The sequence below is a fragment of the Pyrus communis genome, chromosome 6 (assembly GCF_963583255.1).
Source record: "Pyrus communis chromosome 6, drPyrComm1.1, whole genome shotgun sequence".
In the NCBI taxonomy this organism is placed as follows: Eukaryota; Viridiplantae; Streptophyta; class Magnoliopsida; order Rosales; family Rosaceae; genus Pyrus; species Pyrus communis.
In genome coordinates this window covers 15,042,626-15,066,857 of record NC_084808.1, presented here as the reverse complement: position 1 = coordinate 15,066,857, position 24,232 = coordinate 15,042,626, and the positions used below count along the sequence as shown (strand labels likewise).

The 24,232-nt window shown below is 40.5% G+C and overlaps 1 protein-coding gene across 1 annotated transcript; it reads right to left on the bottom strand.

Moving 5' to 3' along the window:
• Positions 1-20,293: 20,293 nt before the first annotated feature.
• Positions 20,294-24,232, bottom strand: LOC137738177 (kinesin-like protein KIN-10A). The gene is made up of 6 exons (XM_068477802.1): positions 23,503-24,232; positions 22,838-22,993; positions 22,638-22,745; positions 22,426-22,536; positions 20,877-22,325; positions 20,294-20,669 (listed from the first exon to the last, which is right to left on the bottom strand). The coding sequence occupies exons 1-6, from the start codon at positions 24,133-24,135 to the stop codon at positions 20,376-20,378; spliced, it is 2,751 nt and encodes a 916-aa protein (XP_068333903.1). The 5' UTR covers positions 24,136-24,232; the 3' UTR covers positions 20,294-20,375.

Here is a 24,232-nt window from a genome sequence, read left to right as displayed (position 1 = left end):
GGTGATCGACCTACCTGAGTGTAAACGGCCGGAAGATATGAACCGTGCTGACAGTCCAAGGTACTGTAAATTCCACCGCTTCATTAGTCATCCGACAGAAAAGTGCTTTGTGCTAAAAGATCTCATCATGAAGTTGGCTCAGAAAGGGATCATCGAGCTAGATCTTAATGATGTGGTGAAGTCAAACTATACCACCGTCACTTCTGGCTCTTTGAACTCAAAATCTTCACCTCAACCGCTGGGGGCATGCTCCAAAACCATGTCAGTCAAGTCAAGTGAAGTTGAAGGATGGACTTATGTCACTCCAAAGAAAATGCACAAGAAACATAGGTCTCCTCCACAAGTTCACCAATCGGAAAGGGGGCAAAGCAGCTACCGTCAACCTTCAAAGCTACATGAAAGTGTTGAGGATGATGAAGTTATGACACAAAGATCGTCCGTTGCCATCACGATGCGCGATTTCTTCCCCAAAGACTTCTTCAATCACTCAGTCAAGACTCCTTGCTATGAAGATTGCAAGGAATGCCTCTCTAAGATCGTTTGATAAAATCATCAAAAAAAAAAAAAAAAAAAAAAAAAAAAAAAAAAAAAAAACGCTCCTTGTCCGCACGAGCATAAAAGGCGACAACAAACGCTCCTGGTCTGCACGAGCATAAAAGGCAACATCAAAAGCTCCTTGTCTGCACGAGTTGAAACTGCAAACAGCACCAAAAGCTCCTTGTCCGCACGAGCATAAAAGGCGACAACAAACACTCCTGGCCCGCAAGAGCATAAACTGTGTACGGCAAAATCATCATCAAAATCATCACCAAAATCATCATCAAAATCATCACCAAAATCATCATCAAAACCATCACTCATTTGAACTACGTCATGACTTGATCTCTTCTTTGGAAGAGTACGTAGGCAACTTGAAACTTCAAAACTTCAAGTACAGTCACATCAAAATAAATAAATAAATGTTTCATTAAAGAAAGTCAATTTTATTACAAAAGAAAAGAAAAGAAAAAAAAAAATACATATGTTACTATGTATTAAAATATATATATATATATATATTCTCTATCAAAAAAAAAAAAAAAAAAAAAAAAAAAAAAAAAGCAGAAGAAGGAGCTTCCCAATTACCCAATGCTCCAATGACCCCCAAAATAAAATATTCAGAGAAAAGCTCGGATCTTTAAACTACAGTATTGCAATTCTAGTTGCAATTCGACAGATCTAAAAAAGAAAAAAAAAAAAAAAAAAAAAAGCTCCAGCTTCCTCTCTCCAGCGATTTCCTCCGTGTGTGGCGCATCTCGGGGATGAAGACGACTCAGACTCCTCGTCGTCGGTGGAACTCAAATCCCTCCTCAACAGCAACAAGAACTCCGAGTTCTGCAGGCCCGTCACCTCCTTGGACTGGAACGAGGCGGAGCCGAAGCGCATCGGTACCTCCTCCATCGACACCACGTGCACCATCTGGGACATCGAGCGCGAGGCCGTAGACACCCAGCTCATCACCCTCCTCGCAATCCCCACGTCCTTATCATCCCAATCCATCATCCAAATGCCGACGAAACGACACCGCGTCTCCGCCTCCGACGACAGCCTCTTCTGCGACAGCTGGAGATTCTCCGTCGAGACCAACGACGCCGGGACCTGGTCCAACATTCCGTCCAGGTGCATCAGGTTCGTCCAGAACTACATGACAGGCGACCGGTGCCTGTCCGATTCGGCGGCCGTCGCGAATTTCTCGCTGAGCTTCGCGAAGGGGGTGACCATAGGCGACGATGAGAAGGCGATCTAGGAGGGCCTCGAAGTAGAGACCCCAAGTCGGAGAATATCATGGTTGGGTGCTGCTGCTGAGAGTTTGGCCGTGGTTCTCCGATTTGCGATCCCCGGAAGTTCTGAAAGCTTCTCCTCCGCCTGCCGCCTGCCGCCTGCCTTCGGTTTCTGGAGTCTTCGTCGCCATCGTGAAATATCTGTCGTGAGTTTTGGGGCTGGTTTAACAGATGTCGTTCAAGGGCATTGTTCGCGAGCTGCGGGAGATGAAAGATGGAATTGGGAGCATGTCAAGGCGAGTTGGTGAACGGAAGCTTTGGCATAGAAGGACGTTGTCGCATATTGCTCCTGACATGGCTCCAACCCCTCCAACTGATGTGATTCAGCAGGGTCAGTGGGCGAACTTGCCCCTGGAATTGCTTTTGGACATAATTCAGAGGGTGGAAGAAAGTGAAACCTCGTGGCCTGCTCGAGCTGTCGTTGTTTTTGTGGTTCAGTTTGTAAGTCATGGAGGGACATTACGAGGAAGATAGTCAAAACTCCTGAGCAATGTGGAAGGCTCATATTTCCAATCTCATTGAAGCAGCCGGGGCCTCGCCAGTCTCCAATACAGTGCTTCATTAGAAGGAATAGAGAAACTTCCACATTTTATCTGTACTGTGGTCTGGCACCATCCGAGGGCGAGAAAGATAAATTACTGCTAGCAGCCAAAAGGATCAGAAGGGCAACAAGCACAGAGTTCGTTATATCTTTGGTTTCAGATGATTTTTTCTCGATCCAGCAGTACATATGTTGGTAAATTGAGGTCCAAACTCTGAGGGTGTCAAAAGAAGGTAAGAGCCACGCGAAGCTCACGAGGACCCAGTCGTTGCTGGTGCGGTCGTCGCCGACGATTCGATCCTCCATTCACAGCTTCAACTCTGTCACGGAAGAGGACGTCTTTGCCGCCAACGAAAACCACCGCTACTGCCGTCAATCCCATGAATTTCTTCGGGGTGGTCTAAACCACCCTGTGAATTTCCAATCAAATCCAAGAGCTCTGCGCCCCTTTTTCTGCAACAAAAGAACATGAAGTCAGTAAGAAAGGTTAAGAGAAAGTGGCGGAAGACATGGCCTCTATCTCCATCCATGCAGCTCCTCGCCTGCAAGTCCCTCAGCTTTACTTTGGCCACCATGATCAAAATCAACGAAGAGCTTCATTGACCGCTGTCAAACGACTAGCCGGTCTTCAAGCTCGACGCTTTGCACTACTTCAAGCTCTGGCTGCTTCTGCACTTCCGCCATGGCTGCTGCCTTTGAATGTGATCAACAAAATCAAAGTTTGTCAACTCACACCCAAAGATCTCATCCGTCTGCTTGCCTCTGCTGCTGCCTTTGAATGTGATTAACAAAATCAAAGTTTGTCAACTCACACCCAAAGATCTCCTCCGTCTTCTCTCGGACTCGGCCTGGGTTTTCACCCACAAACTCAGCCTTGCAGATCACTATATAAAGAAAAAATAAATGATGGGATCTGGATGAACAACACCATCCACAAAAAAAAAAAAAAAAAAAAAAAAAAAAAAAAAAAAACAACAACAACAATGATGGTGCTTCTGGAACCATGTGCAAAAAGGAAAAAAAAAAATATATATATATAATAAAAAGAAAGAAAAAAACAATGATGGTGCTTCTGGCACCATCTGAAATATATATATATATATATATATATAAATAAATGGTGGATCAGTGCCACCGAAAGCAAAGAAAAGTAAAAAAAAAAAAAAAAAAAAAATATATATATATATATATATAATAATAAATAATAAAATAAAATAAAAAAGGAATGATGATGGACGGTGATGTATATGTTTTATCTGTATTTAGCACAATACACTGAATAAAATAAAGCATATCCATTAATCTCCAAGAAATTACAAGTGTGTAAAATAAAAAATAAAAAAATAAAAAAAAATAAAAAAATAAATAAAAAAAAAAGATGGAGCTTTCACAAAGGATGTTCACGTGAAGCCCCATTACTTGGCAAAACTCTAGAAGCGGAAGGCATCGGAGCAGAAGGCATCGGAGCGGGAGGCGTTGAAGCTAGAGCATTCCAGGCCTCAATACTTGGCCAAACGCTGGAAGACCCAGGAAAAAGGTGCCTCTGGAGGAAAGACGAAAACTTTTGACGGTCACTTTGAATCCGACCTTCAGACTCTTGCAGCTCATCAAGCTTTCTCTTCATGCCCGTCGAATAGTTGTTTGCAAGTACGTGCAAACTTCTATTCTCATACTTCAGCTGCTTGATCTCTTGCTTGAGACTTTCCACCTCCGCCATCAAGGATTCAACTTGGCGGGAGCGAGCAAGTAGGCGTTGGCCCATGTTGGACACAGAGCCTGCACACTGAACACTGAGAGCGAGGGACTCTTGAACGGCCAACTCATCGGACCGTCCTGAAAGCAGTCGACTATCTTCAGGAGTGAGGAGGTTCCTAGCTACTATCGTAGCTGTTGTTGCGTCCTTCATCACAGAGTCTTCACCTGTAAGAGGACCGTTAGAAGATAAAAAAGAAGGGCGCCATACATTACCTTGACGGGGCACAACCGGATCGCTGCTGAGACTCAAATCTAAGCAAAGGTTCGATGAGTTAGCCATTTTTCAAAGGTGTTCAGAGAGAAGGGGTGGATGGAGATAATTCTCAAAATGCCAGAGACGATTTTCAAGAATGGGCAATTTTCAGAGTGTGTATGTTGGAGTGATCGATACCGCTATAAAAAGCCAAGGCGACACGACCACCGATTCAAAAATCCGGATTTTCCTGCGCAAAGTTCGGCGACGCGTTCGCGGCTTTTCAGAAAACGCGTTCAACTTTGTCAAAAGATATCTGACAAAGTCGAGAACACGTGGAGGCCATCATCGCAACTACACGTCTTTAGCCGACAAGCGCAAAGTTCGACGACGCTTTCTCTGCTTTTCAGAAAACGCGTGCAACTTTGTCAAAAGTGGCGCTCGTTCATAAATCGAAGAGGCGTCGTTCAGAAATCGAAGAGGCGTCGTTCAGAAATCGAAGAGGCGTCGTTCAGATATCGAAGAGATGTTTGTCGACAAGGGTAAAAGAACGGTACCACCACTTGCTATTAAGAAATCCCTATATGTGTCGAACTTCGTCTCTTATGGCAAGGCAGACCTGAAGAAAATGCCCAACTCTTCCTCACCTCTGAGGGCGCACTCCCAGCAAAGCCTCTCGAAATACTCAATTTTTTCTTCTTCCCCGAAGAAGACACCAGATGCCTGGAGTACAGATGACCCAAGAGGAAACGATAGATTAAAGCATGTGCTGATTCATTCACCGCTTCTTCAAAAGCAAAGGTATCTCATATCATCAAGGGCGAAAGCATAGGTATCTCATATCATGCTTTTTCCCTATCTTTTCCTTTGCCCTTGTTCTCACCTGCCAAGACAAGGACAGAGGAAGCAATATGTCGGAACCTCCACTCAAACCAGTTGCCACCAAGGAGTGAAGCACCATTTAAATGCAAAGGTTGCATTCAACTCCTGCATCGGAGGACAAATACTACAAGAGAAGATGCTAAACCTGCATAAGGAAATACCACTTCTGCAAAGGGGAGCAAGTAAGGCAAGCGAAAATGATACATCGAAGCATGTGGAGACAAGCACAACAAATATATGTGCTGATTCATTCGCTGCTTCTTCGAAAGCAAAGGTATCTCATATCATGCTTTTTCCCTGTCTTTTCCTTAGTCCCTGTTATTACTCGCATGGCAAAGTGAAAGAGAGCAGTCAGCGGCATTTGGAGTCAGTCTTCCGATCTGGAACCGACTACCTGGAATATATTCCTGATTGCTTACCTAGTATTGCTCTCGAGTAGTCATCTTCAACGGTTGATACACTGCCAGAGAAGGGACAAGGAAACTTCAATCTTTCCAACCCTCTTCAATACGAATTGGAAAGATTGAACAAAGAAACAAGTCAGCACCTCCACCTTGTACTTGCCTGCCATATCCTGAAACCGCTCGTAGACCTTCGGGGGGAGACCAAAAGAATCCTGCTGCCCAGTTCAAGAGTAGCACAAAGGAAAATCAACGAGCGGAGGAGACCAGAAGAATCCTCCAGCCCAGTTCAAGATCAAGCCTCAATGACCCTTGAAGAAATCACAAGTCCGATTCAAAATCAAGTGATTCACCACCCTTGAATCAAGTTCAACTCCAGATAAAAGGAGTAAGTTAAGACCTTCGGGGGAGACCAAAAGAATCCTGCTGCCCAGTTCAAGAGTAGCACAAAGGAAAATCAACGATTGGAGGAAACTAGAAAATCTTCCAGTCGAACTCAAGATCAAGCCTCGATGGCCCTTGAAGAAATCTCCAGCCCAGTTCAAGGTTAAGCCTGTGGAAAATCAACGATTGGAGGAAACCAGAAAATCTTCCAGTCGAACTCAAGATCAAGCCTCGATGGCCCTTGAAGAAATCTCCAGCCCAGTTCAAGGTTAAGCCTGTGGAAAATCAACGATTGGAGGAAACCAGAAAATCTTCCAGTTGAACTCAAGATCAAGCCTCGATGGCCCTTGAAGAAATTTCCAGCCCAATTCAAGATCAAGCCCCGACGGCCCTTGGATCGACATCTACATTAAGGAACTTCAAAACGCATCTCATACACGTGACAAGCACATGTCAACGACGCGCCTTGAAGTGGGGGCATTTGTAGACATCGAAATTTCGGTGAAATGAATGTTAACCAATAATTAAAATTTCAACGCTCACGTGTCACATAAATTTTACATGTAGCGTGTGACTCAACGAAAAATCGAAATAAATTGGGAAAGTCATCAAATAGGACACGTGTCAATACCTGGCAGAAATGATTTATTTCATCTGATTATTTAAATCCAAAAATCAAGTTTTGGAATTCTATAAATAGGAGGCCAAAGCATTCATTTTAAGGGGGAGAAGGAGTAAGAAAAAGGAAGAAAGGAAGGAAGGAAGGAAAAAAGAAAGGAAGAAGCCTTGAAACTCTAAAGCTCTCAAGCAAATCCCGAAGGATCAAGAAAGCTCTCTTCGTTCTTCGTCAAATCCTCCTTCAAGATCAAGCCCCAACGGCCCTTGAAGAACTTCCACCAACTCAAGATCAAGCCCCGACGGCCCTTAAGGAAAGTGTTCATCGTTCATCATCCATTCATCCTAAGATCAAGCCCCAACGGCCCTTTGGATCAACAACCTCAACAAATCCACACATACACTCAGTCTTCAAGATTAGGCCCAAAAGCCCTTGAAGATCCGTTCATCCATCAACCTTCAAGATCAAGCCCCAACGCCCCCTTGAAGAAATCCAGACACCCAGTCTTCAAGATTAGGCCCAAAAGCCCTTGAAGATCCGCTCATCCATCAACAACCTCAAGACATCTGTTCAGTCTTCAAGATCAAGCCCCGACGGCCCTTGAAGAGAAGTGTTCATCGTTCATCATCCGTTCATCCTAAGATCAAGCCCCAACGGCCCTTTGGATCAACAACCTCAACAAATCCACATATCCAATCAGTCTTCAAGATTAGGCCCAAAAGCCCTTGAAGATCCGCTCATCCATCAACCTTCAAGATCAAGCCCAGAAGCCCTTGAAGATCCGTTCATCAACTGTTCATCCCTAGATCAAGCCCCGACGGCCCTTTGGATCAACAGCTCATCCACAAACCTACATCCTACGAAGATAGAATCAGAGGATCAAATTACAAAGAGATTGTAACCCAAAAATCATTAATACAAAAAATATATTTTGTGCACGTATTCTTGTTTCTTGTTTTTTTTTTCAGGAATTTTCCGTGTTTACAGCTACAATTTTTTAATAATTTAAATTTTGGTTGACTTCAGCTTTATGTAACATAGGCAGGGTGATGGGCTAGGCAATTATTGCTTGACTTCTCTATCAGGCTCACCTTGGGTCCAATTGCATGGGTGGGCTGGAGTGTTTTGGGGAGGGGGAGAGTGGATTGGGTTGCCAATCCCCAAGCCAATAAGCAATGGTGGAGCTGCTCTAAGAGCACTTCCAATGTGTAAAGGCTCCTCTTAGCAATAGACAATTCAATCCCCTCAAGTGAATAGCAACTGCCTTTAATGAACAGTAATTGTCTATTGCATCTCCACTCCTATACTGAATAGCTCAGGTAATTCGTAATATAATATGGAAATTGTTATTAGCACTCCAAAAATCTCATTTGGCACTCCATATAAAATATTAAAAATAATTTTATTTTTAATTTTGGATATGTTTTTTAACCGATCTCATCACGCCACGTGTTATTATCCGAAAGTACAATTTTTGTGGATAGATTTCAATAAGATTTTTAACCAATTCTGTCACGGGACGTGTCCTTACCTATTTAGAATCGTTGAAAATATTGAAATGTAGTGTAAGATGGAAGAAAATGGTAAGGTATTTATAGAAAAAAAATTATAATTTTTTCATAATTATTTTGAAATTTTTTTGGTTTTTTAATTAATTTTTAAATTTTTATTAACTTAATTAATTTGGATCATTGGAACTGTCCAGATTGTGACACATCGCCCACACGCACGTGTTGCCCATGCGCCTGACACAATTTTTTTTAATAACGTGGCTAATGTCAGTGATCGGGGCTTAGATTTTAGCTTGACCTCTTGGTTGGGCTCCCCTTAGCCCAATTGCCCAAGGTGGGCTGGAAGGGTTTAAGGGGCATTGGATTCAATTTGTTACCAATCCACAAGGCTATTGCCCACAGTCCAAATGCTCTAATGGAGAAGATTATTAGCCCAAATCATGTCAGTTTTGTTCCTGCGCCGTCATATAATAGATAATATTGTTCTAGCTCAGGAAGTTCTGCATAAGTTTAAGCTTGCTAAAGGAAAAAATGGCTTCTTGGTTTGGAAAATTGATTTGTCTAAAACTTATGACAGATTGTCATAGAGTTCCATTGCTTATGTTCTTTTTTAAATTATATTAATGGAAGCTTACTCTAGCTTATCTTGAGTTGTATAATGCTATCAATTTCAGAGCTATCGTTAATGGAGAACGTACTGATGCATTTCAACCAGGTTGTCGTATAAGACAAGGTGATCCTCTTTCTCCTTATCTTTTCGTTATTTGCATGGAGAAGCTAAGTCATTTGATTACCAATGAAGTTAATAAGAAAAGATGAAAACCTGTCAAAGTGTCAAGATGAGGTCCTGATATTTACACAAAATTATATCCTTCCTAATAAAGGAGTCCTAATATTTACACAATCCACACATGCGCTTTTTAATTAACTCACATTTATACTCCCCCTCAAGTTGGTGCATAGATATCACACATGCCCAACTTGTCAAGTGAGTCATCAAATGTTCTACTACATACGGCATGAGTAAAGACATTCGCAAGTTGCTATTCAGAATTAACAAACAGTATAGATACAATCTTTTTCTCAATAAAATGTCAATCAACCTCCTCATGCTTCGTCCTGTCATGTTGTACCGAATTATCTACTACATCCCTCGCAGACTTGTTATCACAATATAACTTCATAGTCTTCTTTGGCTTGAACCCAAGACCCCAAAGAAGTCTACGTAACCAAAGAATTTCACAAACCCCCTAAGCCATACCCCTATACTCGGCCTCAGCTGATGACTGAGACACCACCTTATGTTTCTTACTTCGCCATGTAACCAGATTTCCTCCAACAAAAGTAAAAAACCCAAAAGTGGAACGCCTATCAGTCACATCACCTGCCCAATTCGCATCAGTAAAAGCTTAATCCTCAGGTGCCTATGTCTTTCATACAATATTCATTTCCCTGTTGCAGACTTTAAATATGACAAAATACGCATAACAGCAGCCATGTGATCCACACTCGGTGAGTGCATAAACTGACTCACAACACTTACAACATAGGCAATATTTGGATGAGTATTGATAAGTGCATTATTTATCATATTTTCATATTAATTATCCCTAGGTTTTTTTGAGGAATTGATTATAAAAGAGCCTTATTACTTTCCTTTTCTCAGTTTCAGCCATTCGGCGCACTTAGAACGTTTTTGGTGATAATTCGACTTTCTAGAGAATTTTTTATGCAAGGCCAATTGTGTCTGAATTTCATAATTTCCCATGAAGCCAAACATTCTAGTTTTGCAAATCAATCCCGCAAAAGTTGTTTTCCCGTCAGAACTGCACAGCTGTGGGAGAATGATGATTTGAAGGCTTTCCCGATTTTTCCTAGTGGCGTGCGATATATACTTGGAATGATAAGAGATAAAGCTACGTTTCCCATATGTTTACAAAATTTTCTAGAAGATAAATCGACCTAAAAAATGGCGTGCAAGACATATGACGTGTTTCCCAAGCCAAGAAAGATTCTTTCCTAGTTTGTGTCATTAATTGTTTATGAGTTTGTTTTATTTAGGACAATTTATCCCATACCTTTTAGGGTTTTTCTAGTATAAATAAGGTGCCCTAAGCTCTCTCTACAGAGTCCGACATCACCCCACATCCATACTATCATTCACCATCTCCGCAATTTGTGAAGAAAAGCTTAAGGACGTGCTTTGCCATGGATTCGTTTCTATCTTTCTTTTATTTTTATTTCCATATGTAACGAAGTTATTTTCTAAGGTTTATGATGAAGCCATGAGATGAATATTTGCGAAGTACTTTGTTAATAATTATCCAATTATATGCCATGTTATATTCTTAATCTTTGTGGGTATATTTTATTCTAAGTTTGAATTTCTAATGACTGATCACCTTTATGAATTTTTCATTTATATATTTAGATAAATCTATGAGGATGACCGATCAATTAGGTTTATTGGAACTAAGGTTAAGAAGAGTAGACAAACTAGTGAGAATGACCAATATCAAGCTAGTCCTACTTGGTTGACATGATTCTTCTTTACTTAATGGGTTTTTATGTGTTTAATTGTATGCCTAACCAATAGGATATAGTTATCATGTAAAGATAAAAGAGTTGATGCCAGACCACGGAATAATTCGTACCTTAGAAAGAACAACTTTTGACATTGGCATGGTAATTGGATAGTAGTTGGCTCTAGGCAAAGTAAATAGGATTGTTGTTGGTGGATTCATAACCTTAGACTTCCATTGTTTCTTAATTTCTTCTTGTGTCGTGTGTGATTTTAATTAATTGTCTTTTGTTTTTCTTGTTAATTTTAGTCTTAATCAATTAATCAATTATTAAATTCAATCTACCCTTTGTTTGTTTAATTAAGTCTAGCGTGATTAATTGGTTAAGTTGTGTTAAAGCAATCCCCGTGTGATCGACCTTGTATTTACATATATTACTACAATTGATTCATGTGCTTGCGAGTTTGATTTGGTTTAGATCAATCTATTATTTAGGTTGGTTTAAATACACATCGAGTATGAGCCAAATAAATCAGTTTCCCTACCAATCTCTAATATCTACCCTTATCTACCAGTTTATGATCCGGATACAAACCCAGATGATGTTTTTCCACAATGGGAGTATCCACAGGCTTACACCCCTAGCATACCCGTTTCCCTTAATAAATCCAGAACATATTTACGTTGGGACAAGAAGATACCTTTGGATGAGCGAGCAACTTCAAATCCAAGAAAGTACTTCAAATCCCCCTAAATCCTTCATTTCGAACTCTGCAGCTAGGCTCCTTTGCCATTTTAATATTTTCTCAGAATCATCACCTGTTATAATCATATCATGTTCATAGATAATCAGTGCAGTCACTTTATCATGCCTACACTTCACAAATAATGTGTGATCAGGATGACTATGACGATACCCATTCTTCTTCATAGCTTGAGTAAACCTATCAAATCATGCATGAGGTGATTGCTTAAGTCCATAAAGTGACTTACGTAATCGACATACACTAGTTTTTCCACCAGCATCATAGTCAAGAGGAAAATCCATATACACCTCTTCTTCCAGATGACCATGAAGAAAAGCATTTTTCACATCGAACTGTGTCAATTGTCAGTCCATATTTGCAACTAGAGAAATAAGAACACGTACCGTATTCATCTTGGCTACTGGAGGAAAATTTTCTTGGTAATCCACGTACCATATGTTTGAGTATATCCTTTTGCCACCAACCTTGCCTTGTACCTGTCAATCGATCGATCAGCCTTGTATTTAATTGTAAATACCCAACAACACCCAACAGGCTTCTTTCCCTTGGGTAGCTCTATTATTTCCTATGTATTATTTTTCTATAGCGCCAACATTTCTTCATCCATTGCTTTTACCCATTTTGGATCCTTCAAAGCTTCTTCCACTCAGGTTAGAATCTAAATAGACTCCATACTATTTCACCAACGCTTGACATTTAGGTGCAGGACTCTTGCATGATATGTAGTTGGTTATTGGGTACTTCACTTTTCCTTCCGAAGAAAACTTGTCACACACCTGGATTTTTGCCTTGGTCACAACTTACATGAACTTACAACATTATTTGGATTAGTTGCATAATCATCTATTATACTTACCTCAGGTATACTTAGAGGAGATGTATTGGACGACATGGTGGAGCTAGAGAGAGGGTGACATACTAATAGGCTCGGCAAGAGGTTGTTGTGGCTGGGTACTATATGGTTCAGCAGCATATGGCTACTAATCATCACTAATCTAGACAGAAGTTAACCGAACGTCCATGCTGTTCTCGGCAGGAGCTGGTCGAGGCTCTATCTTGTTCTCAGCAAGAACTAGCCGAAACCCTGTAGTGCCTAGGTCAGAAGGTACAGGTTGATCTACTTTACTATTCTCGGTGGCATCACCTGGATATTCTTATCCCCCTGAAATACTTTGATCACAAACTCCTCCCACGTCCAACCAACCAAGATCACCAGCAGAGCTAGTATTCTCCCCTTGGTGATCTGAAGTTGGAATGGACGAAGTATAAAATATTCAGACTCTGAAAAAGTAGCATTCATTGTCATATACATACGTCGAGTTTTTGAATGATAACATTTATACCCTTTTTGCTAAGATGCAAAACCAACAAAGATACACCGAATGGCACATGGATTAAGCTTACTATAGTGAATTTTCTGAATATGAACATACGCAACACACCCAAATACTCGATGGGTGAGAGTATTAGTCAACACCACTGGAGCATGTTGAGTGAGAACTTGGAGAGGTGTTCGAAATTCTACAACTTGGGATGGCATACAATTGATCACATGTATTGCATAAGTGACCACTTGAAGCCAAAAGAACTTAGGCAAGCAATGCACATGAAATTTCAAGAATGAGAGGGTTCTTTCTCTCAGCAACCCCGTTTTGTTGTGGGGTATATAAAGGCACATTGTTTCATGAAGAATTCCTTGATCATGAAAAAACTCAGATAACTCAAAATTAACATATTCACATCCATTGTTAGAGCGAAGAACTTTAACAATATAGGAATATTTTTTTTAATCATCTGAGAGAAAGAACGGAACACCATACCAACATCACTTTTACTTTTAAGCACATATAGTCAAATCGTAAAGGTGCAATCATCTACAAATGTGACAAACCACTTAATTCCAGATGAAGTAACAACTGGAGATAACCCCCAGACATCAAAGTGCACAAGATCAAATGAAACCTGTCTTTTATTCATACTAGGAGAAAACGAAGCACGATGGCTTTTAGCAAGAATACATACTTCACAATGTAAGTCTAATTCACTTATTTCATGAACGATGTCATCCACATAGTACAACCCCTCTCTCTTAGTGCCATGCCCAATTATCTCCTCGGTTTGAGTATTATAAAGTAGACAAAAGGACGGATACATTAGCACAACATAATCCAGTTGTTCAGTAACTTGTGGTATAGAGAGAAGATGATGTGATAAAGAGGGGACAAATAAGTTACGGTGTAGAGACAAAGATGGAGTAAGATTCACGTTGCTTGCTCCAAGAACTGAGGCAGTGGAACTGTTAGCAGTGGCTATACACGTTCTATGAGGTGTTGTCATATATTGAAACAAATTCTTATCATATGTCAAATGATCAGTTGCATTAGAATCCAGAATCCAACCTATATGATGCTTAGTGTCTGAGGCTAAAAGAACACGCCTTATAGTACCTGTATTGGATAAGGATTCACTAGGAGCAACACAGGTCAACAGTGTTTGACTTGGATCTCAAAAACTAGGCTCAGCCTTCTTGGTGTTGGGTGCGGCAATAGCAAGAAAGGCACGACCTCCATTGGTTCCACTATTTCCTCGCTTTTTTGCACATAAGTGTTTCTTCATCTCCGGAAACCAATCGGGTACTCCATGTTTCGCAAAACATGTATCTTCAGTATAACAGGTTTGACCACAGAATGTACACTTCAAATCATCTTTGTTTTCTCAAGTAAAAGGATGAGAATTCGAAGATGAATTTGAAGAGAACGTTGAACGGGAAATGGACGATGGCCGAGACACCATTGCCACAGATGGCGCTCCTCCTTGGTTGCTCATGGTACTCCCACCCATCATAGTGGCATGCCATTGTGCGATCAAGCCTAACAACAGAAAACACCTCCTTGACATGTGGTAATGGTTGAGTTCGTAAAATATCACTGTGTACCTTATTGAATATATCATCTAATCTTGCTAGGAAGGCGTACATACGATCAAGTTGAATTTACTCTTGAAGGGTCTTTAAATCAATGGCACACTCCATCTTGATAGGCCAATGTTGATCAAGTTCTTGCCAAACGGATTTAAGGTCAACATAAGACACACCAATAGGATGCTCTTTGTGACGAAGTCAAAATGACTTTACCTTCAACTCATAAATTTGGGAAATATCAAACCCATCATAATATGTGCAAGCAACCTCTTCCCACACTTCCTTAGCCGTGCGAAGGTGGATGAAAAAAACCCATGATAGTAGGATCCATGGAGTTAGATCAACCATCCTTTCATAATTGCATTCCCTATCTCCCATGTTTCATAATCGACCTTCACTAGGTTCCTTGATGCTCCTTGTCACAAACTTCTTTTCCATGTCTAGCTATATGCATCTCCAAGACCTTGGACCAAAGTGGGTAGTTCGATCCATTAAGTTTCACTATATTCGGTACGGTTGAAGCATCATTCTGAATAACCACTCGATTCAAAACTAGGTTCTTGGTTGTGCTTCGCGCATCACCCTCCAACTTCAGTTTTGGGCTTTCCTCTGAACACTTCCCAATTAGCACAAGGAACTTGGCACAGCACAACAGAAGGTAGAACACACCTCTGCGATTTCCATAGCAGTACACGGCAAGAGCAGATGCAACTCTTGCAGGAAACAGACATGATAGCAGCAAAAAATTGTTTTTTACGGTTAGGGTTACGGCAAAATAGGCTTGGATGCCAAATAGAACTTTTACAACTTAATTCTCATTGTATTACATAATCAAAGATATATACACATACAATCCTTGTTCTACAAGGTAACAATAAAGGACACAAAATTATATCCGTCCTAATAAAGGACTCCTAATATTTACACAATCTACACATTCCCTTTCTAATTAACTCACGTTTACATAAGTTATGTGCTTTTTCCAGTGAATTAGTAAATTTTGAGAAGTCAAAATTTTTGTTTTTTCAAATACTAGGAGAAGAGTGGCTCGTAAAATCAGCAGGATATGTGGCTCAAATGTAGCTAGCTCACTTGGGACGTATCTTGGAGTTCTTTTATTGCATAAAAGGGTCAATAAATCAACCTATCAATATGTGGTGAATAAAGTTCAAATGAAGTTGTCTTCTTGGAAGAGTAAAATGTTTTCTATGGCAGGTAGGCTTAATTTAATTAAGTCTATTGCTTCTTCTATACCGATCACACTGTGCAAACAGCTAGCATTCCTATCAGTATTTGTGATTCTCGTGATAAAATCAGTAGAAAATTTCTTTGGGGTAATATGGATAATAGAGCCAAACCGCACCTTGTGAGTTGGAACAAAGTTTGTTGTCCTATGATTAAAAGGGGGGTCTTGGCATTAAAAAAGAAAATCAAATGAATAAGGCCCTTCTTACTAAATCAGGTTGCAGGTTACTAAATAAGGACAATGGTCTATGGGCTAATATGTCCAGGCAAAAGTATCTCAAACACGGTGAGGCTGATCGTTTTAAAATTAAAGTCTAGAAGGGTGCTTCTTCTTCTTGGAGGAGTATGACTCATGATGTTGAGACTTTTCATAAATGCCTGATATGGAGAATTGGAAATGCTCAAAATACAAATTTCTAGTTTGATATTTGGGTTTGAAATGATACCTTGATTAATTATGCTCTGCCTTCAGTTCATGGCTTTGATCCAAATTTTAAAGTTGTAGACTTCATTGAGGATGGGTCTTGGAATGTTGATAAGTTAAGTCTTATGATTCCTCCCCAAGTTATAAAAAAAATTCTTTGTATTCTGGCTGCTTTGTCCTATGGTGGCAATGACTCCATGATTTGGAATGGCACCAATAATGGAGAGTTCAGTGTGAAAAGTGGTTATCTTATCCATTTTCCTAACCAGGAATTTGCTGATAGTTCTTGGGCTTTCATTTGGAAAATCAAGTTGCCTCCTAAGTATAATGCTTTCTTTGGATTTTAACTCATGGTAAGCCGCTGACTAATAAACAACGTTTTAAAAGACAGATGTCTAGGAACACTTTCTGTCACATTTGTAATTCTGTAGTGGAGAATATTTCACGTGTTTTCTCAAGTTGTCATGCTGCTATTTGGAGAAATATTTTCTTTCCACATCATCTTCATTGGAACCAATTTGATTCCTTTTTTGGTTGTGTGGGGGCAAATTTAAGATGCAATGATCCGCATGAGCTTGGGTTATCTTGGAATCTTGTTTTTGCTGTAGCCTTATGGTTCATATGGAAGTGGAGGTGTTATGCTATTTTTTGTCCTAATTTTATTAAACCTCCGGATCCAAAGAAATGTATCTTGGAGTACTCTACTGAACGACTCAAAGGTAATGTTAGCATCTCAAGTAAACTCAACCATGTGCAGTTTCTCTTAGCTTGGGTTCCTCATCCGTCTGGGACCTTTAAGTTAAATGTGGATAGTGCTAGGCTTGGTTCTAACAGGGTGATTGGAAGTGGAGGATTAATTAGAGACTGGCACGCTAACTGAATCACTAGTTTTATTGCTAGAAAAGGAGTTTGGGAAGTTCTCCATGCTGAGCTTTGGGCTTCGTTTTATGGGTTGAAGGTAACTAAAGTTAGAAATTTCTCTCATCTTATTGTCGAGGCTGATTCTACTTTGGTGGTCTCGCTCATTCATGGTTCACCTAGCCTTATTAATCATCCTCTCTATGGTCCTATCTCGGAGTGCAGAAGTTTGATCATAGAGAATTGGAGTTGTAATGTGTAACATGTTCATAGAGACCGTACCTTTGCAGCTGACGAGTTAGCCAAATTGAGTTTAAATAGCAAGATGGAGTTTTAAGAACTTGAGGAGCCTCCTCCTTGTTTTGTTCAAACTTTTTTGGACAACTTCTCTGGAGTTGCTGCAGCTAGATTAGTTGTTCCTTAGTGTTTTCTTTTTCTTCTTCAATGTTACCGGAAAAAAAAAAAAAAAAAAAAGATATTTTTTTTTTATTTTTTTTTATTTTAATTATTTGAGTTTAATGGGTTTTTTATTTCAGTGTTCTTCCTTTGGAAACATATGACGTTTTGGATTCCACGACATTTCGCCAATACTTTACGTTGTCTCGCGTGTGTGCGCGTGTATTGAAGTATGGGATACACAAGGAAGGTGTGGGAGCTCCCATCATGTGGGAGCCCTTTCTGCAAGCCAGACATATTGATCCCAATCTGGGTTAATCTGTAGATAAAACTGTAGGATTTGTCCCTCAATTTTAACTCAATCGAAGCAATGATTTCTCAACTAAAAATTCATAATCATTGACTCATAAAAATGTGCAGCTATGGTCATTTTCGTCAACTTCGTTAGGATTCCGTCAAAACAAGTCATGTTGAAAAGACCATTGCTACACTTGGGTTAAAGTTGAGGGACCACTACTCTAGTTGGGTTAAAATTAAAGGACAATTTCTCCAATCATAGGTTCAAGTTGAGGGACTATTTTTACAATGTTTCTCATTTGTTTTTTCATATTTGTCCCTTGATTTAGCCTCACGTGCTTGGCATGTAACTCGTTAACGGAAGTTGTAACAGAGTTACGATACGTTTCGATGAGTTAAAAGATCAACGTTCATGAAATTTTAGTTTGAAAGACCATTCTAATTGAATTAAAGTTAAGGATCATTGCTACAGTTTCCTCTAAATACTGTGTTGACTCATTGACCGAGTAAAATAGAAACCCTAGCGTGTGGAAGGTTGTTTTGCGCCTTTTAGTTGGGAAGAGCACTGTTCTTCTGTTGCTTTACACCCTTTCATGCTTCAAATTTCATTGAGTTTCTTGCCCTTTTTGTCTTTGAGTGTAAAACCAAAGCCAAACCACATTGTTGTTTTGTAATGTGTTTGTTATTCTTCCTTGCGGTTTGATATACTGATTAATTAGAACCTTAATCCTTGGGTTTGTGCACACCATTCTTTTCTGATCAGCAAGGACTTTCATAGATGAGTCCGTCAGAGTTTTGCTTGTTATTCATCAGCTTTTTTCCAACAGAAGATTAAACTTTTCCCGTATCCTTGGTCATGGTTGCTGAGGACTGTTTTGTTGGTTTTTCGTTATTAGATGAGGACGTTGGTGGTTGAATTTTTTGTGTGCATATTAATTAACCTATGTTACTGTATCTGCTCCGCTTAAAGCCTTGTTTTTCATTTTCTTTTGGTATCAGGCAGAGGATATCCGTAGAGAAAGTGGAATCCAAAGCAAGTGAAAATAGGCATAGTGGGAGCTCAATTTAGTTTTAAAACGCCGCCAGGTCTTGTAAGCTACTTGGTATCTTGGACCTCCAGAGCCTTTCCGAATTTTGAGCTCCTTGATACTTCAAGTATTGAAAGAACAGATGATTATCGAAAGGTGGAGCAGGACTACAACTCCTTGATACTTCATGCATCAGCTGCTGCTGCTATGGATGCAACTCGGCTTTCTCAACTTGTTTTCAACAATGAGAATTCATATTTCTTGAATAGGAGGAGCAGGACTACAACTCCATTCAACTAGAATTTTTGGGCGACTGTATCGCCAGATTAGAGATGCTTGTGATGAAGAAGTGGCAACCTTTCTAAACTGGATTATGCTCCAGATGACATCCCATATGATATGAAGGAGCTTGAAGCATTCGTACAACACTCTTAGGAAAGAATTCAGGCTAGTTTTCGAGAAGTTGGACTCGAATAATGAACGACTTAGTGATGATGAGAAGAGTATGATGTAAGAGCAGAAGGCATCAGCATGATACTAGGTAACTTACCACCCGAAATGGGTTGAAAAGTCAATGCATTTGCAAGAGCCCGATGTTCCTGGGGATGCGGCGATGCTGAGCTTTTCCTGGATTTCAGCTGACTACCTTGCTCGAATCAAGATTAAATGCCATGGAGTGGAACATATTGAGTCTGCAAAGCCGATTAACTCTTTGTTGAGGTACCTCGCTGATCAGATATGACAACCATTTGAAGACCTTAAGAGCTGTGACCTTGTGGCTTTCCGAGCATCTTAAGCCCTTGAGAGTTGTCAGTCTCCTGTCTCTCCGTCAAACTTCATGGCGGTCAAGGCCATTCTGCCAATTTCATTAGGTCAACTTTTATGTTTTATGTTCTGTTTCTTGATTTCTCCTTTGGAAATATGACTTATTGAAACTACAAGTTTATTGCTTGCTTGCAATTAAAATGCCTTTTGGGGTTGACTGCAAAATTGTTTGTTGCTTTGGATCCTCTCTGCCACCATTCAAACAGCCTGCTAGTTGACATCTTCAGAGATAAACTGAATATAATTTCTGTGTTTCTACCTTTAGAGTCTTTAATTCCGGAGTTTAGCGATTTAAAGGTTTCGGTTTTCTGTTCAGTGTTCACCAAGAAAAAAAAGGGTTTCAGTTTTTCGTTTCTTTGACGGAATTCGATGCTGTTTTCCTTCAAAATTCATCTGTCACCCCTGTAATTATCAAACATTTAGTGTATAATTCATCTTTATTCTAACAAGTACTCACTCCAACTGGACTGTACTCTAAAAATGGACTAATAAAGCAGTACATTGAAAAGTTGTAGCTCCACATGAATGAAAAAGTGTAGCTCTAATGAACGAAAATCGCAGCCAACCTAAATGAAAAATTGTAGTTCCACATGCATCGGTTCTTAGATTTGAACACTCCCCTTCAGAGAACCTTGGCCGGAGTCCATGACACCAAATGAGAGGAGAGATCCGTAGGTGGCAGAGAAGTGGAGATGTGCTAACTCATTAATTATGATGTTTTAATGAATTTAATTAATCGAAATAGGTTCTATGGTTCATTGTTCTTAGCGAAGTATAGGTTGATTTTCGTAAAATAGAAGCGCACTCTTGATCACGTAATCTTAGGCAGTCCATGTATAGTGTTCTTTAATTAGAATAAGAACGCTAATATGAACCAAAAGAAACACATTCATATAATAATGTGCTTTTTCATTACACAAGTTGCACCGTCTCAGTGCACTTGTTACAACCAAACCATCCATAGATTCCATGCAATCAGATTCAGAAGTACTACTTATGTTTTCTGACAGTGATATAAGGAGTAGAACCTAAGTTCGGTGCTACTTGGGGTGTCGTACAATCACCACCTTGGACTGAGAAGCAGGAAGTTGGAGTGAGTGGCAGTTGGTTTTCCAGTGATTTCAATGGAAGAGGACTTAATGGGAGAAGCTGACTTGGGCTTTGCATTCCCTTCAGTGGTCTCAGGCAAGCCAGGTACCCATTTGATTGATTGTCGCATAGGGGCAGCTTTGTTGCCTGAGTTGCTGCTTCCTTCTCCTTCGCTACTGAAGCTCCACTCGGGTCCTGCCATGAAGTATCCACAGATGGTTAGATGGAGTTTTTCGTGTTTCTTAATGGCAGAGGCTAAAGAGTTCTATGTTTGAGCATTCTATCAGAAACAGAAAATATACTAAAGAATTCCAATTTCGTAGAAACCAGAAAAGCTGCAACCTAGCATGCTGCACTCTAGCCTAGCATGTTGAAACATGGTTTGAGACTAACAGGACTTACCCCAAGCATGAGAAAAGCGAATGCTTGATTGTCTGCCCCGAGATAGATTTCAATCAACTTTCGCAGGTCAGCAAGGGTTGCGTCTTTTACAACCTTCAGTGTTGTAATAAACTTCCCTGGATTTTCTTTTGAGCCCTCCCATTTCACATACACTTCAGTTATATCCGAATCAATGCCCTCATTTGAAGGGTCGCAGTTTTCTTTGGAAGCCAATGCTCTCTCATCACACACTCGGCTTTTGTTTATCTCTGGTTCCACCAATTTTTGCTCATTTTCTGATTTAACTGATGCAACAGTAGGTGCTTGACTTGGGATATGCTGAGATAGCTCTCTGTAGTTTCCACAGAGTGTAAATATGTTGCGGATTCTGACAAGCCTATCATCTGGTTTTCCATTGCTATCTTCTTCCTCTGGATTTCTGCTTTGCCGATGCACAGTTGGTGTATCTTGATATTCCTGAGGTAAAGATGTCAGGTAGCCCACTTTATAATTACTCCTGAAGCTAGATCCATCAACCACACACACTCTCTTTTCCTCTATAACTTCTTTCTCAACCTCTTCAGCCTCCACATTTTCATTAGCTCCTTCCTCTTCTTCCATTTCTTCTTCCTCAAAAACAGTGCTCAGGCATACCCTGTCAGCATATTTTGGTTCAAAAGAATCAGTGTGTGCAGCATTTACAATATTGCTGTCAGATTGAGAAGCAACCCCAGGTACCACTCCTACATATTTGATCTCCCGAGCAAACGGTTCTTGATCATCCATGTCTAAATCCATTGACTTTACCATTCCTCCTGCATCATCACTGGCATAGATTCCTAACAACCTTTTGGCAAACTGCGTTCCATCAGGCTCCTTTGACCCGCTCTCCTTACCATTTCCATCACTTGAGCGGCACAGTTCAAGCTCAATTTCCTCCAACCGCTTTCTCAGCATCTCAACTTCCTGCTGCTGTTGCAAAATCCTTTCTTCCATTCTCCTTCTCTCTAGTTCAACAAACTCATTAGCCATTCTCTGGCATTCAGCCAATTTCTTTTCCAACTCATATTTCAGAGTCTGGGCCACTTCATTCACCTTCAAGTTGATTTCTTCCTCCTTTGCCCCAGATCTCTTCCCTTCTGTAAGCTCAAGTTTAGATCTCAAAGCAGCAACCTCCTCTTCTTTCTTCATTAGCTCCTTGTGTGCTTCATTCCGCTCTTTCTCTTTGAGCTTATTCTCCCTTTGCAGTTTAAGGATAAATTCATCCATGGCAGCAATCCTTGATCCTAAAATAACTGCAGATGCATCTTCAGTCCCAGTTTTGTCCTTGAGTGGCGTATGAGGGCCGCGGACAATACATTTTGCTTTTGCACCATATTCAAGGGTGGAGATTGTCTTGTGTATCTCCTTTGGGTCTGGACTTGCACACAGGACCATTAAAATTTTTGTCTTGTCGTCCTCAAAAGAATCCTGGACAAAAGGAACAGAAGAACCATCATCCACATACTCTTACACAGTTAAAGGGCACCATATAAACCTAGTAACTGGCATTAGTGTGACTAAAAGTAACCTGTAGAAGCATGGTCAGTTTGCTGTCCCTGAAGGGCACATGAGAATCGCCATTGGCAATGGATTCAACTACCCTTTTCAAAGCTATGTTTCCTTGGTTGATCTTTGCAGTCTGCAAATTCAATGTAAGCATAAATCAGCAATCGTTATGATGCCAATGAAAGTGTTGCATACAATACAAGCATAAATTAAGCACGACCACGGAGAAATTACCTGCATTTTTGCCTCGAACCCAATTTGGCCTGCTTGCTCGATATTTTCAGATCCAGCCATGTCCACAAGCATCAAGCGGCCTCCCACTGTTGGCACATCAAGGATTATCTGTACAGAAATTGGAAAAAAAGTTATATCCAACTAGTGGAAAACAAGATTTGGTTTATTATTATATAATTGAAAGTTTGAGGGAATTCTACCATGCAATGGCTTCGAGAACTTCTATCATTGCAAAGGGTGCTCTTAACAATCCTTCTCTTTTCCACTTTCTGAATCTCTTTTGAAATTTTCCCAGCTTCATTTCCAGAAATGTAGGTTGCATTCTTTGCCTTCTTTCCCATCACTTCAAGCCTAACCTGCAGATCCAAGTAATAGTACAGAAAACCAAAGCAAAACTATGTACAGTGAGCCAAAACAACCAAACCAATTTATCCTTATAAATTACAGTGAGCAAACCAATTCAGAGTACGTTATAATTAGTTTTCTTGAATTGAAGCGAACACAACCAACTTAATCAAATTTACAGTGAGCAAACACAACCAAATCTAAAAATTCAAACTTGCATAAAACCCATTTCCAAATCCAAACTTAGAGTTCTAAACAAAAATTAAATGTGACAGAAAACTCATAAATCATCAAGAACTCAATAAGAAAAGAGAGACCCAGTTAGTCTAATCACCTTAGAATTGAAGGTATTCCCCCTAAGTTTAACCAACAACCAACCAAATCCAAATATCGAAATTTGCACAGAAAACCCATTTTCCAAATCTGAATTTACAGTTCTAAACACAGAATTTTTTTACAGAAAAACCGTAGATCGTCAAGAATTCAACAAGGAAAAGAGAGACCCAGTTAATATTATCACCTTAGAATTGGAGCCATTGCTCTTTGGCCATCCAAACCCGAATCCTCCGCCGCCATTGCTCGACAACAAATCATAAATCTCCTCATTGTAAATCTCCAAAACAGTGACCTGCACAAACGACCCAACCGCCGTACCACCATCGTCTTCTCCGTCCCCAAGAATATCTTTCAGCGACCTGTAAACAATCCCAGGTTGCTTGCAACACCCGAACATGGTGTGGCTCTTCCCTGAACCAGTGGGTCCGTACATCATGATCGTACATTTTTCCCCCAATTTCACGCTGTCAATCCTGGACTGGACAAATTTTCTGTAAAACGTCCCCAAGTCGTCTTCTTCAGACAAAGAAACCCCATCGAGCGTGAAATCCCGGTATCCAAAATCGGCCCGTACCCGAATACTCTGCCTCTGAGGATTGATCTGGAGAACCGATGCGGGTTGTTCTTTTCGATCTGGGTGGTCTCGGATTCGGGCTAGGACTTCGACCGGGTGCTCCGCCGGCGGGTCTTTTACTGCTGAGTTAGGGGTCGGAGATGGGTGGGCTTTCGGAAACTGGAGGCGGTGCTTGGACAGCGGAGTCTTGAACTGGGTTGTGTGGCAGTGGTTTAATTTGGAAGAAGACGGCGTCGGAGCCATTTTGGGGTTCAAGAATCCAAGATTTGATCTGAGTTGCAGAGACGATGAGGGTTAGAGAGAGAGAGAGAGAGAGAGAGAGAGAGAGAGAGAGCTGGAA

Coding starts and splice junctions, on each gene's coding strand:
- LOC137738177 (XM_068477802.1), bottom strand. CDS start 24,135: ATGGCTCCGACGCCGTCTTCTTCCAAATTAAACCACTGCCACACAACC. Junction 22,994..23,502: donor GCAATGGCTCCAATTCTAAG/GTGATAATATTA, acceptor TTGGATCTGCAG/GTTAGGCTTGAAGTGATGGG. Junction 22,746..22,837: donor GTTCTCGAAGCCATTGCATG/GTAGAATTCCCT, acceptor ATTTCTGTACAG/ATAATCCTTGATGTGCCAAC.